This window comes from Myzus persicae, unplaced genomic scaffold (assembly GCF_001856785.1).
Source record: "Myzus persicae strain clone G006 unplaced genomic scaffold, MPER_G0061.0, whole genome shotgun sequence".
NCBI lineage: Eukaryota > Metazoa > Arthropoda > Insecta > Hemiptera > Aphididae > Myzus > Myzus persicae.
The window spans coordinates 542,330-560,774 of NW_019100504.1; the positions used below are offsets into that span (position 1 = coordinate 542,330).

General features: G+C 23.9%; 1 protein-coding gene across 2 annotated transcripts; it reads left to right on the top strand.

Moving 5' to 3' along the window:
- Nucleotides 1-1,531: 1,531 nt before the first annotated feature.
- LOC111028635 (dihydroxyacetone phosphate acyltransferase) lies at nt 1,532-17,379 on the top strand. 2 transcript variants are annotated; one of them, XM_022307368.1, is made up of 15 exons: nt 1,532-1,769; nt 1,953-2,148; nt 2,573-2,749; nt 3,102-3,231; nt 5,020-5,226; nt 5,418-5,569; nt 7,798-7,961; nt 8,046-8,212; nt 10,128-10,259; nt 10,918-11,061; nt 12,802-12,887; nt 12,996-13,118; nt 13,184-13,338; nt 16,556-16,617; nt 17,114-17,379. In XM_022307368.1, coding segments are annotated over exons 1-15 (1,944 nt in total). In that variant the 5' UTR covers nt 1,532-1,767; the 3' UTR covers nt 17,161-17,379. The 2 variants fall into 2 exon arrangements, with proteins under 2 accessions (XP_022163060.1, XP_022163065.1); XM_022307373.1 differs by lacking the exon at nt 10,918-11,061.
- The last annotated feature ends 1,066 nt before the right edge of the window (nt 17,380-18,445 follow it).

Consider the following 18,445-nt stretch of genomic DNA (forward strand, 5'->3'; position numbering starts at 1 on the left):
GCATGAAATCATTCACAAATGTATTCTATTATTTATTTCTCATAGTTCATATTATAGATATTTTTATGGATTGTAGACAAATTTAATTTTTTATTGAAATGTACCAAAATATGCTACAAAAGGAAATTAAATATAAATGTTGTCGGTAAATATTCTGATAAAGTACCTATTACTTCATATTACCGTATACGATTTCGACCAGCAGGTACATTTAAACGGTAAACGGTCAAAAAGTCCATGAACAAATAGTCCATTTTAAAAAAAGTCGAACAAAATGTCTCGATTCATTATTTTATCATCGGACAAAAAGTCCGAAAATTAAAAATATTCTATTCAATTTACATCTATAATTATAATATGTAATTAGTAATTACTAATCAATGTAATTAATAGGAGTAGGATCCCGATTTTGTTATTAAATTTTTGTATATATATTTTCTTAAACTGTTCATAGGTCGGTCAGCCTGGCGCCCTGGCACCCCAAAATCAAACCATAGGTACTAAAAAATTATTTTTACACAATAGTGTGTATACATTTTATACGAAGTTTCTACGATGTTTGTAGGTACCTACCTATTATAGACTTATTTTAAATTATTATAACTGTAGTCTGACAACAAAAGTGTATTCGGACTTATGTCCGACAATAAAAAAATGAATCCAGACTTTTTGTCCCCGGACTTATCGTCTGGGATTCCTTTTAAACATACTTGTTTTTTCATAACCAATATTCCTAACTCATGTTAATTAGTCATACCTCATGTCTATAGAAGATTTTCTATACAGGTATAATTACTATGTTTTGAAAGTAATATTATAAAATTTAAATACCATCTTGATTGTTATTAACTTGTAACTTATTTTTTAATTTTACTTTTTAAAATATATAATAAAAATTAATGACACGCCTCCTTTCAGCTTTAGTGTCTTTGCATCCATACAGAATGTCAAATTTATAAATTGGTTTATTATAGGTATGATAATAATCAATAATCAATTTAGAAAAAAATGATGAATAGAAACGGATTCGGATTTTCTACTTCACACGACCCACCACTCACCACAAAACATTTGATTTTGATACTAGTATATAGGTACTCGTGTATAACGTGTTTTTTGATTTTTTTCAGGCGTCCATAATGTAAATGCTAATCTAAATAAGAAAAAAATTGTGGTCTTATTATTTATTATTAAACAATGTTGTATTTTAATTTTTCGCGCGTCATGGACTTACCATCTCTTGTATAGATCATAAAATATATTATTATTGTATATGAACTAAAGATAAACCTATTACCTACATATTTATTATCGTGGGGCAGTGGGCCTAATGCCCATAGACAAATAAAATGTCCTAATGCTCTAATGAGTAATGAGTAATGGCCAGGTTTCATTCACAGATACATATATTAATACATATATATCTGTGGTTTCATTTAAAATTTTTAAATGTAATCATCGTTCATACTTAACCCATGATAACAGATTATCTATTAGATAGGATTATAATATTATGATTATGTTATCATTGTTTATAAGGAAAAATAACATTAAATAATATACTTCTACACATTATGGAGCCACTGAGTGGATTATCCTTGTTTTTGTGTATATTTTAAATGTTTACACCAACAATCAATTAACCAATAAGCAGAATTACATGTTAATTAATATACCTATTAATGTATGTGGATTGAATTATAGTTAATCATTAAAGTACAAGAGGATTTAGATATATATTGTATACATAAAATAGGTACTTTAAAAATGTAAGTATGTTACTACTTATTTAAAACACTGTGGTTTTAATAACACGTTTCAATTTGTACTTACTATTATATTAAAGTAAATAAAACCTTTTAGTACTGACTTGTACAGTTGTTCCTAATACTAAGCTGACATTAATATTTATGGTTTTTTACTTTATTTAACTACCTACGTTTTATTTTCAGGAGCAATTTAATGGATTGTCTAGATTACAATTTATTTGTAAATATTTTAACTTCATTAAAGAGTAATAGTGACTTAAAATGGACATTCAAAACTTTGAATACTGGACAATTTGCATTGAACTCTCAAGGAACACATTTATCAAATTATGAAAAACAAAAAATACTTGAACAAAATATAAAACTAACAATTCTGAAGGTTTGTAATATTATAAATTATTTATTATTGATATGGTTCTACTATAATATATTTTCAGTAAGTATAAACTTGTTTTACCATTCAAATTGATCTTGTTTTTATCATCTAAATATGATGTGTTTTTACATATTGATAAATTAAATTCAAATTATTATTTTTTTGTAAATTTGAATAATTAAATACTTAAATTATTCATGTTGAGACTTAACATATAAATATTAAATATACCTAACACTTCAGCTCTATGGATGTGCCATAATTACGTCATATATTTAATACAATAAAGAAAAAGTGGCCTTAAAATGAAAAAAAAAATTGGCTTTGCTTAATTTTTGGCTTTTTAGCAATTAAAATCTCAAATGACTCTACTGATCATAATCCCAAATTTTAGCGGTTTATACCTAATTATGTTGTTAATTTTTAGGAAATACCAACAAATAGTATTAGTTTAGATTATGCTACAAACAAGGCAATGGAAATACTTGAAGATCTTCAGAGTATAAAAAAAAATACAACTATTAGAATGATGGGATTTATTTTAATTAAAATTCTGAAATCCAAACTCCAAGGCTTATATATAAATGAACAAAAACTGTTAACGGTAATGTCACCATTGTTAAATAATATTTATTATGTATTATATTTGAAGTCTTATAGTTAAATTGTGTGTTGTTACAAATAACCCTAAAGATAATGTATAAAATTAATTTCATATTTTTGGGTATCTATAATATAAGTTAAATATTTAAAAGGTTAACTAATTTATTAAGTAAAATAAAAGTGTGTTGACCAACAAAACAAATTATATGCATATAATACATTAAAAAATGTAAGTGTAACTAATGTATAGGATAACAAAAATAATTAATAAATGTTTATTTATGAATTATTAAGTTTAAAGAAATTAGTTTAAGTATTTAATTGTATGATTACTTATTTTGAAAACATAATAGATGAAATCAAACTTTAACAAAACTCCAGTCATATTTGTTCCAAGTCATAGAAGTTATCAAGATTTTATATTAATGGCATTCATATGTTTCAATTATAATATTGATATTCCATATGTTGCTGCAGCAATGGGTATTTTTACAATAATCATACATTAGAAAAAAAGTAGAATTGTTGGTTGTAATTTATTTTTATGAGCTTTTGTTTTTTATACATAGAATGTTTGAGTTTATTGCTCATGTATGTGGAAATTGACCTAAATCAGGGGTTGGCAACTTAAGGTAACTGGAATATAAAAGTTTGCCACCATAAGATTTAAATTTTTAGTATGGAAAACTAATAAAATTATATAAGTAAATATTTAACCATCAATTTATAGTAAAAAAACCTTACATTTTAAAAACTATAAAATATTTAAAAGTTTAATATCAACTTAAAAAACATATTTCCTTAATTAAAACAATAATAAAAATGTGTATTTTAATTAATAATAATGAACTATATTTACTACAGAAATAAATTTGTACTATTATTGAATATGTATTATGTAACAATTTTAATGTTGGATAATTAAGAATAAAATATATTATATTTAATATAATGATACCTATTCAGATTTATAGTAATTTTAAACAGTTAAAAACATAACATTATATGTACATTGTAGATATGAAAATAAGAAATTCTTAGAAAACTAAAATAGAAGTTACAAAATGATAGAATATACTTCATTTATATAAATGTTGAAATATGGCACAAAGAATAATTACATGAGTTTTATTTACAAGATAGTGTATACACTATGAATTTACTATAAAGCAGTGAAGGATAAAATTATAATTTATTTCTTGAATTAGATGAATTAGTTTTAAAATCTAAATGTTTTTCAATGTCATTTGAGAGTAATTTAAACAAATAATTAAAAACATTTTTTAATGATCTTATTCAACTCTTTGAAAACAGCATTTATAGGTTAGAGAATTATTTCGAGCATAAAATATATGTTGAGCTTGTAGAATACTAACTGAGTGCCAAATTTAAGATGCATATTCAAATAATATTATATATTAGACTAAACTACAGAAAAATATAAGACTTGAGCTGATTTGTCGTTGTAGATTTTTTTAAATTTACACGTGTGTTTTAAATGTTTTAACAGTCTTGTGAGGATCGATAATATCTCAGAAATTGAAATTAAGAAATTATAGGCCAACATATATTTTAATGTTTGAAAAAAAATTGTGAAACAAATAACTCAATGTCTTAAATGCAATGTGTTAAGTTTTAGAAATGAAATTCTATATATACCAATAAAATGGTAATTAAATATAATCAGGATAGTTATTGATACATTTTCTGAACTAAAATTTGCATACCATAATTTATTTTGTAGTTTATACACTTTTAGTCATTAAATTACAACAATTTCAATAGTTGCCTATCCCTGGTTTGAAGTACTACAAATAAGCTGAATTATGAGTTAGAAATAGTTAACACATGTATTTGAAAATTAAATTATTTGTATGTCAGTATGTATTAGTATTATTTAGTATGATAATAAATTAAATCATTGTAATTTTGTATGAGTAAAAACATACTACTACAGTTTGGACAGATCAATAATATACATAAGTACCTAATTATTATAAATTAAGTTTTTTTTTAGTTATTTATATTATTATAAATTGTTTATTTTGTATTTTTTTACATTTTTTATTTGTCATACAGTCAAGGTATTGTGATGAAATAAAAAGTAAAAAATAACTGTATATTATTATTTTGCATGTAATGTTTTATTGTTAGTATATTTATTATATTTATGCTTGTTTTTGCTATTTATGGTATTATCTTACTACAAATTTAAACCATAGAAATATATTTAATCCTTAAAAAACTGATTAAATTAATTTTTTTTCATAGATTTTAAAAATATGAAAATAATGGGAAATGTGTTGAAACAATGTGGTGCTTTTTTCTTGCATCGAGGAAAAAATGCACAAGACATTATATACCGATCAGTATTGTACACCTATGTGAAACACTTAATAACTTATGAAAGTTCGCCCTTACAGTTTTTTATTGAAGGTACACGCAGTCGATCTAATAAGTCTATTCATCCAAAGCTAGGTAAATTGTAACCAAAATATTTTTAAGTATGTATGTAGTGTATGTAATTATTGCTTTGTTTGGTTGGTTTTATAAGTTTTATGATTTTAGGTTTAATTTGTTTTAATACATTAGCTTAAAAGGGCATTTTAATTTAAACATTTTTTGAAAATTTCATGATATTAACAATTTAAAATTTTTATTATTTTCAGGGATACTTAAGTGTATTGTTAATGTTTTATTAAAAAATGATGTTCAAGATATCATAATTATTCCAATATCAATTAATTATGACCGCATACTTGAGGATAAATTATTTAGTTATGAACTTCTAGGAATTCCTAAACCTAAAGAAACAACGTTGGTATGCAATATAAAAATGTATTTATTTATTTATTTACATTGTAATTTATTGAATTGTATTTTTTATTGTATTTGAGGTTCAGAATCAAAATATCAAATATTAATACAGAAATTGTCCTTGTATAGTATTTAAGAAATTAAATTACATACTCTGTCTCAAAAGAGAATATTCAGTCGGTTAACTAATTGTTGTCAGTCCGGCCAATGATTCTCGTCATAGCTTCAGTATTTTGTCCTCGACACTTAAATTACATCATTTATGATGATCAAAAAGTGATTGTTCTTTTTTGAGACGGAGTGTAGTAATTTATTAGTATAAATTTATTACTATACTACTCTTTTTTCTTTAAAATTCCATTAGAAAAATACAGCGATTTTTTTTTTCTGATTTTATCATTTTTAGTTAAAATATAACATATTATAAGCTCCGTAATGTAGATATGTATAATAACTAATAAGTAGTACAAAATCAACCATTTCTATTTAAATGTGTTAAGAGCTATAAAGTTTTTTCCAAATCACACTTTCATTTATTATACAATTTGTACACAAGACTTTTTTTTTTAACCAGTTTTGAAAACAACTATTTTAATAAATAAAATTGAAGACATTTTAATGTCTTATGAGTATTTAGGCTGTGAAAATACAATATCTATTTCAAACCATTCAGCAAGTTAATTAAATTGGTGTCATACAATATATAGGTGCTACTAGACAAATTATAGGAGGTGCTAAATTGATGTATATTCATCTCACTAATTCACGTATCTCACACATAAATTTCAAAATGTTAATAACAAATTTTTGTAGCACAACTTCAACATTATTTTCTTTGTGTACATTAACTAATATTAAATTATACTTACTAAATAAATAATTGTCTTATTGTTTATTATTATTTATTACAACATAATTTTTACAAACAATATAACAAATACAAATAACATATGTTTGATATATTTTAAAAATATTTTCCTTGCTTTTGTACTGTACTTATATTACACTTATTTTGTTTTCATTTTATTGGATACATCCCTCACAATATTTAATATGGACAGTCAGCAAATTGTTGCTATAACATACTTGTCCTCAACCAATTTTTAGGTTATTGCCTACTTGAAAAACTGAATTCACATATTGTAGAACTTATTAGTATTATAACTTCAATTTGAAATAACTTGACCAGAATCGTCTAAGATTTTGTACGGGCTCATTGGTACCAGGAACTTAAGGGCCCTTTTAATAGACCAATGTTGAAAAAGGTTTAATAAAAACATTATAAGCTTATGTAGTATGATAACTTTATTTGTTACTATACATTAATAATTTTAAACCTTGTGTTATTGCACATAATGAAGCATTATTTATTTAAAATTACCATTTTTTTTTATAAACGGTCGTATTAATACGTTACAGGTTTTAATTTAAAATTGTAATGTCTATTATTCGGAGCCTCCAGCCAGATGGGGGTCCTTGGCTAGTGCCCTATGTGGGCCATAGAGTAAAGAGGGAACTGAACTTGACATTAAATAAAGAAAACATTCTTTTCTCACATTGTTTTCTTTATTATTTTTGTTTATAACAGTGGCCAATGGGTTGTTGAAATAGAGCTTGGGAGTTATTTATCACTTCTAAGCACCTCTTCCCACCAGTTATCTATGGTACAATTTTAATTTTCTAATTTATAAAAACTAATAAATAAGAAATGTTTTAACGTATATTAATATTACACATTAAATATTAATGCATATATATTTTACTATTATATACTATGATACAGTATTACAATGGTATATTAGTAATGTTATACTTTGTCACAAATAACTCAACAGTTAAGTAATATACCAGAGCTGAATCTTTTGTAAGGAATAATATAATATAATTTAAAGGCAATTAATGATGGGTGTCTTGTCATTTTTTTTCTGTCTAATAATGAAGATTTGTTCAGCATCAATTTAAATTTTGAAAATAAATCTATATTTGTGGCAATTATGTGCACTTTTTCACTAAAAATAAGTTTAAACATTTTTTTTAAACCAGGAGTATGGAAATTAAACTTCTAGCTCTTGATCCAAGGACATAATAAATATATGTATAATTTTTAAATTTTTAAATAAATCAATTGTATTTATTTTTTCAACAACTGAAAGTGCATTGATTAAGAGTGGACTTGGTATTATAAATCTATTATGTCTTACTTAAAAATCTGATATTAATAATTGTTTTTAGGGATTAATAAATAGCATTAAAAATATGGATGATCAATATGGAAATATTTATATTAATTTTGCTTCTCCCCTTTCACTTCAAAAATATATCAGAGATATGAACGCAAATGGGAAAAATAATGAAAATAATATTATATTAACTCTTGCTCATGAAATTGTTTATAGGTAAATAGTTTTCGATTTAAATTATGTACAGAATTGCAAGCAACAAATAATATAATACATTTGTTAAAATATTTATTTTTTTAGGCAACAACATAATATGATTTTATCATACTTTAACATTTTGTCAGTTGCACTGATTTATAACTTATCAAAAAATATGACTGAAGCTATTCATTTAGATGTAATAATAAATCAAGTAAGTTGGATAAGTGCACTATTTAAAAAATGTGGGGCTCAAATTGAAGTACAAGGTAAATATTACAATAATGCTCTTAAATATTCAATAGCATATACAACTATTATCTTATTATCTAACTATAACCCTAACACAATATTGGGATGTGTTAATTATACATTTTTACAGTTGCAATATAGGTACTAATATTCAATGAAATTACATACTCTAATATAGTACACTCTTGATCAATAAATAGTTTATAAATACCATAGGCTTAAAATTTTAAATCAACTTTTTCAAAAATGATTTAATACTAACAATTTTACAAAGCTGATAATTATTTAATTACTCCTAAGAATCAGTGTACATTTATAGTTAGATACTTTTCAATGTAAACATAAAAATTGAAAAATGTATTTTATTTTAAATAAAATATTTTTCTCAATCAAATAAAACCCATATATTTAAAAACAATTGGTACCTATAATCACTTATTTTTAATGACTTCAAGTATTTTTGAAAATATTTGTGTAAAAAATGTATTTCATATTTTTATGTTTAACTACTTAGAAATAAATTTGAATAAAATTAAAAGGCATGGCAATGCACTATATATTTTCTCTTTTGTGTAACCTAGCAAATGTGTGACCAGCATAGACAATCTTGTGTTCTTAACTTTAATATTTGAATGATTATATTAACTATCAAATTTAAAGTTAAGTAAATTATATTATGTGTTTGGTATGTTGGTTTTATTGGATAGTCTGAAATAAAAGTCCTGGAAAAAAAAATTAAGTGAACAATGTACCAAAATATTTTTTCTTGTACAGTTCTATAGTTGTACTTTGTATTTTATTGTCTAATGTAAACATATATATTTATTATCTACTGTAATATTTATTTTAACTCATATATTTTGATCCAATATTTTGTAAACTAGAAAATTCCCTAATTATAAACATCCGACATAGTCATAATATAGGTAACGGACTGTCCATGTACTAGTGATATCGGTCAGGTCCCCTCACCAGGGGGTCGCCGCTATAAGATTGAAGTATATTTAATAAAGGATATATCTTTATGTATATATATATACTAGCTGATCCTGTGCACTTTGTTGCCCGTTAAAAATGCCAACTTTATATGAGACTCAATGGTGATAATGCGAGCAGTATATTATGCCTACCTGCTTTGTATTGCGGACCCCGCTTAATGAGTAGTTTATATAAATAATATGTTTTATTTTGATTTCGGACAGGTTGAGCGGCTACAAGTGCATCTCAGCCACTTTGGTAGGCAATGTGTGAAAATTCAATTGTATGCATGCCTATACCTGATCTGCCCAATGAACCACTGCAGGCAACCAATAAATAAAATAAAATATCAATATCTATACTAAATTTATTTATATTTCTCCTATAACCAATAGCAACCGTATATAAACAAAAATTTTATTCATAAATCTTAATATCCTTGTTTGAGCAACTCCTAACCTATCAGATCCAATTGTGAATATAAACCATCCAGGGTGTCATCCAAATGCATACAAAAATATTCATTCAATTCGGTCCAGCCGTTTAAGAGGAGTTCAGTGGCATACACACATACAGAAAAATTATATATATAAGAAGATATATTATATAATAAGTTATAACTTTATTTGAGTCTTTGAATCTCTACATCTCTCTATCTCTCACAATCTTGTACAATTTCCTTCCATAGCTTTAAGATCCTCTCTTACTATGTATAATCATCTATTATATAATAAATTTTTTTTTATTTATTGAATTTATCTCGCCTCCTTACAGCTCTTAAGGTGTCCCCCTCAGGTTGAGAACCATTGTTTTAACTTAACTAAGTTATTTTTATATTTATTAACTACAATTAATTTATTATTATTTATTATATTATATACCATAAGTAATAAATAATAATACAAAAATATAATTTTTAAATTACATTAAAATACAAATTACAATATGTTTCAGGTATTGATATTACTAGAAGAATTATTGATACCATTCAACTACATCAACACTTTGTAACATTGAAGGATAATATTATACATTTTCAAAAAAACTATTTGAAACACAACAACATTTATCCAACTCATTTTTCAGGTAAACATCAATACATACTATCACATACAAAAAAAAAAACTATACAATATTAATTAACATGAACATTATATTCCTAACATAAATAAATGAAATTATAATATTTGTATTTTTCGGGAACTATTATATTAATATTTGTAGATTTTATTCCAAAAATTATCTTCAACTTAAATTTTTTCTATTACGATTACTGTAATTTAAAATAAATCTAGTATAATGTGTCTGTTGATAACATATAAATACTTTTAGATTTTGAGCAAGCAATACATTCATATAATTGGTTTTAAAATTAAGTCGTTTTTGGTTCAATAAAATCCCTTTAAGTTGCATGTATTTATTAGCTACATTGGAAATTAAACAAAAAATTAGAAAAATCCTTACCATTTTTTGGTCTGTTAAATATAGCTTAGAATTTCAACAAATAATTATTATCTACAATAATAAAAATAAATACATTTTTCAAACTTTAAACACTTGTATATGAAAAAATATACTTACTATGTTGAAAATAATATAATTTGTGATACCTATTTTTAATCATGAATCATGATTCATTGCGTATTTTAAAACTGTCCATTGGATATTCTTAACTTCTATCAAATACATATATTATTCTTATTATTTATAGATTAATAAAATATTAAATTATTTTATTTTATAGGAAATCTAAATTTTAAAAGTGAATTGTTCGATAATGCATTCCCGTTGATTTTAAATCAAATTTACGTCAATCCTACATTACACTTTATTATAAATATTGCATTTATAATTATAATTTCAAAATGTCAAATTATTTGGAAAAATGGTAAGTGATGAGTTGATAAAATATTTTATCTAAACCATTTAAATAAATAGATTTTATTAAATAACTATGTAACAGTTTTTAAACTTTTAAAAAAAGCCAGACAATTTTTTTAATAAGTTTAAATATAATTAATTTAATTTAATAATTTATTTTATTCCATTTAAGTTTACTTACCTTGACCCAATGTCTATCATTTATACAATCATCAAAGATTTGACATTGTCGGGTAAACCTGAATTGTTACTGGTACACTGGATTTTTATCGTCTGTATTTTTGCTTAGATTTCTATAAATGGAAAAACCAACCAAAAATGATTTGTTCTTTTATAACAAACAAATCAAATGCTTGTTTGGTACACTTATACTTTATGTCTTTATTTCTAAATTAATTAATACTAAGGAAATGTACATTTATGATACAGTTTCTACTTAAAATAAATATATTGTTTTAGAATCATATTAACTACCTATATTTTATATACTACTAGCCCCGCCAAATTGTATAACCAAAATCCCTGTCTATATATTATTATGCAACTTTACCTTCAATCAATTTTAATAAAGGCAATCGGTTATTTTAATTTAATTAAAAATCAAATAATTTGGATGTTCATTGTATTATAATATTATAATTTATAACTCAGTTAACTATTTTTTTTCATTTACATCAAAAATTAAGTTAACAACCATTTTGAGCATGTCAATAAAGTTAAAAATTAAATTAGCAAATATCATCAACTTAAGTTAAATTAATAAGTTTAAGTTAACTTAAAAAAAATGCATACAAGTTTATATGTAGCCGATCATGCATACATGCAACTATTGGATAGTATTAAGTACTGAAAATAAATAGTAAATAATACTGTAGCCAGCAACTATGTAATAAAGGGATGAATAACCGTATAAATGTTTAATATATATGTAGGTATATAAGATACCTACCTAGTAAATATAACATATATCTGTATATATATTTTTATGATTTTAATTAATATAATATTTATGTATAAATTATATTAAATTCATGATAATCTTAATGGTAACTAATTGGTAGTAGTATAATTGTAGGTTTATAAGCTTATAGCTATTAATTTCTAAAGGGAACTAATTTTTATTAATTCCCCTATATTATTAGTAATTAATAATTGTTATTTAATATAATAAATAATTTTTATCTATAAATAAAAATATAAAATTCTTGATAAATAGATATTTTTTTCTACTAGATTATATTTCCCATATTTTACAAAATTATGATTATTAAAAACCGTTACACAATATTAATATAAATAACACTTTTTCTGGGTAATAAAAAAAAAAAATAATCTTAATTGAGAACATAAAAAATTTAGAAATTGATTTAAGTTAATGTAAAGCAGTGTTTCCCAACCTTTTTACTACCACAGACTACTTTGACAATATTTTATAGGTCGCAAACCATCTCAATTTTACAAAAACTATAAAGACTTTGTTTTGCTCATTAACGATATAATACGGTTCCTCAATAAGTCGTAATGTTTTTCACTATTTAAAAAAAAAATATAAAGAAAATATCTATGGGTACCGCAATCCACTGGTTGGGAAACACTGATGTAAAAGCAAATGAGTTAAGTCAAAGTTAAGTTAATTAAACCATCCAACTAGTAAATTAAGTTAATAAGTTGAAATTAACTTATTAACCCATTAATGTCAGACCTTGGTTTTAATAGAATTCATACTGTAATATTTGCTTTATTTTAGACATCTTGGACTTAGAGGGAAAGTTTTTTTTATTAAGAAAATTATTTGAGTTTGAGTTTGTATTTTTTCATGGCTGTCAGAAAGAAGTAAGTCTGATCATTTTGCATCTATGTTTTTATTTATGTTCCCCCTACAATTTTATGAAATAAACTTCATACTCACATCAATATATCTAATCACACATTTTTTTGTAGGATTTTAAACATAGTATTTCAATTTACCTTCATATAAATGAAAAAGAGAAAGAACTACTTCGTTATCTAACAATCAATCCTTATGTAATATGCTATAGACTGATCTATAGTTGTTTGCTAAACGTAACTAATCTTACAGTACTTTAATTAATTAAATTATATTTTATTAAATGTATTGTAATTTTTAGGCTCCTCAAAAGATAATATCAGAGGAATTTATTTATAAATTAATTCATATGAAGGTTGAAGAATTACACACACATCCCTACGGTTTAACTAAAGATGTAATCAAATCTGCTTTAGATGGACTTCATACAATGGAAATAATTAAAAAATATAAAAAGTAAGATATTATAAAATATAACATTATATATTCTTATTTTATGGTGTATATTATAGACATAATATATGTTAATTATAACGATTTATGATTACTATAAAGTTATACATATTTGTGGCTAGAGATAGGTTGTTGAATTTTGGCATTTTTTTTAGATTCCAAATGGAGGTATGTTGATTTTACAATGATATGTTGGTTGGTTTTTTTGTGTTTGAATATAATTTTTATAGCAGAGGAAATATTTACTTCAAAAGTAGACAATTTCCACAACTTTTCAGGATTTGGGAAAAACTAAAATGGTTATGGAAACACAGGAATAGGTCTATACGTATTCATTTCAAGTACACACTTATATATACTTGAAAATGTAATAGAAGGCTTATTAAGTTGTTTTCAAAACAATAAAATATAGATTATTATTTTTATAAGCAATATTAAATTCAAATTTTGACGAATTTCATCAAAATTATTTTGTTGTTCAAAATTCTTAAAAATTGTGGGGGGGCAGGGCAAAATATTAAATACCTTACTATGAGCAACTCAATCATAAATTAGGGTAAATTAATATACAGTATACACACTTGTCACCTATTTATACATCTATTATACCTAATACTCGTATATTGTTATTTCAAAATCAAAATGATTCATCTGATATCAAATGCTTTTACATTTTTAATGATTAGGTTTAGAGTAATATATTATTATATAATATTATATTTATATTGATTAAACTAATAGTAATTGCTAGCTTTTTCAAATCATCTAATCCCCCTATCTACTTAACCCATTACCATAGACATATTATCCTTAAAAAACAAAGTAAAGAATAACTGCAGATACTTAAAATGTTCACTAAGAGTCTATACTATTATTTTCTATACATGGTATTAAAAATATCATGCTCTATGCATGGTCAGCAACAACAAACAAACAATTAATGAAAAACTGAGATTATTACCTCAAAATTGGTTTTAACAGAATTAGATTTTGGTTTTTGGTGTTACTCTAAAAAACTATACCGTAGATAAAACTGACATTTTCATAAAATGTTTATTTTTTCATTTTTTACATGATAATATTTTGACTCATTTTGAGTTATTTGTAGACATTTGAAGTTTGAATTTCTTTTAGTTTTTTATTCTATAAATGTCAATAAAATGTTATTTGTGGAGTCAAAAAGCTTGAAAATTTTTCACAAGGCTCCTCATCAGTAGTTTTAATAGTAATTGAGAATTTTAAAGATCTGTGTGAACAATTTTTTTTTTATTAGAATTTAAAGATTTATACAAAATTAAATTAAATTTTGAAGGGTCTTTTTTACTGACATTTTAAGTTCGAATTTCGACAAAATTTTATATTAAAACCTAGAATAACTATTTCAGTTCATTTGTTGTAATTTAAAATATTATTCCTGGGTACTTTGACTATTAGTGTAAATTATTTTATTGTATACAGTATACTCACAATGACATTTTCAAAAACATTTTTTTGGCAAAATGTATTTAACCTACTGTAATACTATGCCTAATAGTAAAACCAATTACTTTAATCACAATAATATCACAGAATTTACTTGGTAATATATTATAGACTGATTAACCGTCTTTGCTCAGAATCGTGATACAAAGATTCGTATACAATGAATATTGAATTCAAATCTAACACATCCATTAGAGTAATTACCTAGTCTCTAGACACCTAATGTGCAGCAAAGTATTACTTAATTACTCTTATTTTATAAAGATTGAAATAAAACTGACTTAATTTGTCAAAATCACGAAAATTTGCTATTCATTTTGTCTATTATTGCCTATTATTCAACCTAACATATTAAAATAAATTACTTTGTAATGATATAAATATATTATAACATATACTTTGTAATATAGGTTGAGCCAGACCGTCTTTTTTCAGAATGGTTTTTTTTATATGCAATGATTTATCAATAAATTTAAATTTAACACATACATTTCAGTGATTTGCTCAATTAGAAAATATACTTGACAACTACTGCACAGTAGAGCTGTCACCTACTTTCCACCTTTTTTTGAATTTATTATTTAACAAATATTATGAATTTAACTAAAAAATGTGGGTCCAGCATGTAATGGTAGCATATCATATTGTAAACAATAACAATTATTAAAAAAATCAAGTATCATTCAGTAAATAAAATTTATAAAATTAGATAGGTACCTACCTATTTTTATATTTGTTTGATTTGTTTTAACTATAAACTCTTAATTTATAACTGTAACTTTTAGTATTACCTAACTATGTTAGCCAGGGAGGGTTTTAGCATCCTCTAAAAATGGCCCAGCCCCCTCACCAGTCCACCTACTGAAAAATGTAACAAAACATCATATTTTTTTTTATAAGAGTTAAATTAGTAATTTTATCAACTGTTATTTTTTAATAATGTTTATTGTATTCTACAATTTCAACAAGGTATGTAACACAAATCATTGCCTACAATTCGAGTCAATCAAATTTATCTGCTCAATACTATAAATACAATCATTTTAATTTATATTTATAGAACAAAAATAAAATAAAATGGTCAGATGTGTACAATGTTGTTTATGTAGTTATTTTAAGTCTGTGTTAAAATTTCTTTGTTCACATAAAATAAAAATTATATAACCATATAGGCAGTATCATTAAAACAGTCTTAATTAGGTAGTCAAAAGTGACGTATAATCTATTTAGAACTTAAAATAAAAACTACCGTGTGTTATAAAAAGTTAAATGTGTGTTTTTGCACTAAATTTAACACAATTTTCAAGTTTGAAACTATAGTCAAAATGATAACATTACTGTTATTTGTACATATAGTTGCAAATTTGAACACATTATTTAAAATAGCATTAACAAATCTATCAGCTTGACTACTTGTTAGAAAAATCTCTCTGCTATAGGAAAAATAAAAACTTAGCATTTGACAATAGACAAATATACATATTTACCAATTAGATGTTAATAAATAAAGGTTTTGTTTGCAATAGTGTTTTTTTTTTTTTGGTTGCAAGTTTTTACCTTTGTCTAAAATGGTTATAATATTTAATATTACACCTAGGTATTCAATGTATGTTTACAACATTATTTGTGTTACTTTTAGTCATTTAAGAGTTATTACTTATTACATATCTGTTTCTTGTTTTTTAATGTAACTAATACACTTTTCTTATTATGTTAACACATTTTTTTTATTTTGCAGTAACGATACAATATTATATGAAATAAATACAACTTTAATAATGGAGTTGGTTCAAATATTTGGTAAGATATTTTCTTTAATTAAATATATTTAAAGTTATTTTCTACCTATTTTATTCAATATGTATACAATATCATTTATGTAGTTTTTCTATTTGCAAAATATTTGAAGTATCTTCAACCTTAAAATATTTCATAATTATACTTTGGTCTAAAAGCCAATGATATCAAAACATAAACTATACCAAAGTAAACATCTTTGTAATCAGTAGCAAAACAAAAGTGGTCTTTTAGAAGCAGTTGCTTTTCGATTTTTTTTTTAATATTTAGGGATGGGTAGGTGCTTAATATGAATTTGAAAATAAATTACCTACTAATTGATTATTATGGTGAGTAAAGAGTTATAGTATTACTAATAATACTTGTGTTTATTATAAATTATTAGTGAGAGGATGGGTTGGTGGTAGGTCAATTTTTGGTTGCTTATGTGTTATTTTAGGTTTGTTTTGCTGTTTGTAATATAATATTAATCTTTATATTTTATTTATTTTGATTCTAGATAATATTATATCAAATGAGAACAATTTATTGAAATCAAACATTTAATCAAAGATTTATTTAAGAATTAAAAATAGATACATTTCTAACTATTATAAGTTAATTCTACCTATTAGCCTATTACTTATAGGCACTTATTTTATTTAACTACAAATATACTTAACTATGTATAAATATGTATATTGAATGTAATAGAATAGTAGGTGTTGTATGAATGCTGATATGACAAATGTTAAAAAGTTAATAAACACTAAATGCATTTTTTAATTTGATTTGTTTTCACTTAATAACTAAGTGCGTTCCTATAAAGGTTTTCCTACAGAATAATAATAAACGAAACCACTGCAGTAGTTTTACTATACTGACATTCTAGTAACACAACAGTCCATTTTCTTAAGAATTTAATTGGATGTCAAAGCATCTGAATACATTTTATCTATGTTAAGTGTGAACAGAGAGAAAACAAACAGTAAGCTGACATCCGCATACTGCTGTGAAGTCAAGTCAATGGTTGTAGGAAAAACAAATTGTCTAATAAGTATGCATTGTGCAGTTATATAAGCACAACACACTCATTGTAGTTACTATGTGTAAAAATAGTAATAATGTTAGGGAGGTATATTATTTGTTTATATTCGATTACATACCAATGTACGTTCGATTTTGCTGTAGGTATACCTAGTGTTTGGCAAGTTCCTTATAAAAAAAGAATTTGTTCTTTTCCCGTTTAAAAAAAAAATAAATCCATTCCCTTCTTTGTTCTATAAAAAAAAAAGAATTATTTCCTTTATTGTTCCTTAGCAAAATGAAGAAATTCCTGTTTTAGTTCCAAATAAAATTAAAAATTCTTGTATTTTAATCATCAATGTTTTTTTTTCATATATACTTGAATGGTACTTAACTTTTTAATTATACTAATACATACCTACAAGTAGATTTATAATTTATCATTTAATTTAAGAATATAATATTGAATATTTTTTTTTTCATCTATATTTATTATTTTTTAAACAATATAAATTAATATTAAGTTATACAATTAACTTCAATACTTGATAACTATCACTAATTGGCAATATACGCGCTAAGAAAAAATATATTTAAATTAAAATTATTTACATATCTGTGTGAATTGGAACTCAAACTGATTTCAAAAATTTCATTACTTTTTCTTGAAAAAAACTCGTTCATTTTCTCGTGTTTTTTTTTATTAAAAAAGGAATTTGTTCAACGTGTAACTTCTTAAAAAGGAATTCGTTCCAGTAATCAGTTCCTTTTGGCACTCGTTTCTTCCAAACACTATTATATACGCAGGGATGGGCAAGATACTCAA

Excerpts from the sequence above, each read along its gene's own strand:
- LOC111028635 (XM_022307368.1), top strand. Across the intron at positions 5,227-5,417 it reads GTCTATTCATCCAAAGCTAG|GGATACTTAAGTGTATTGTT; the intron begins GTAAATTGTAAC and ends TATTATTTTCAG. Across the intron at positions 5,570-7,797 it reads AACCTAAAGAAACAACGTTG|GGATTAATAAATAGCATTAA; the intron begins GTATGCAATATA and ends AATTGTTTTTAG.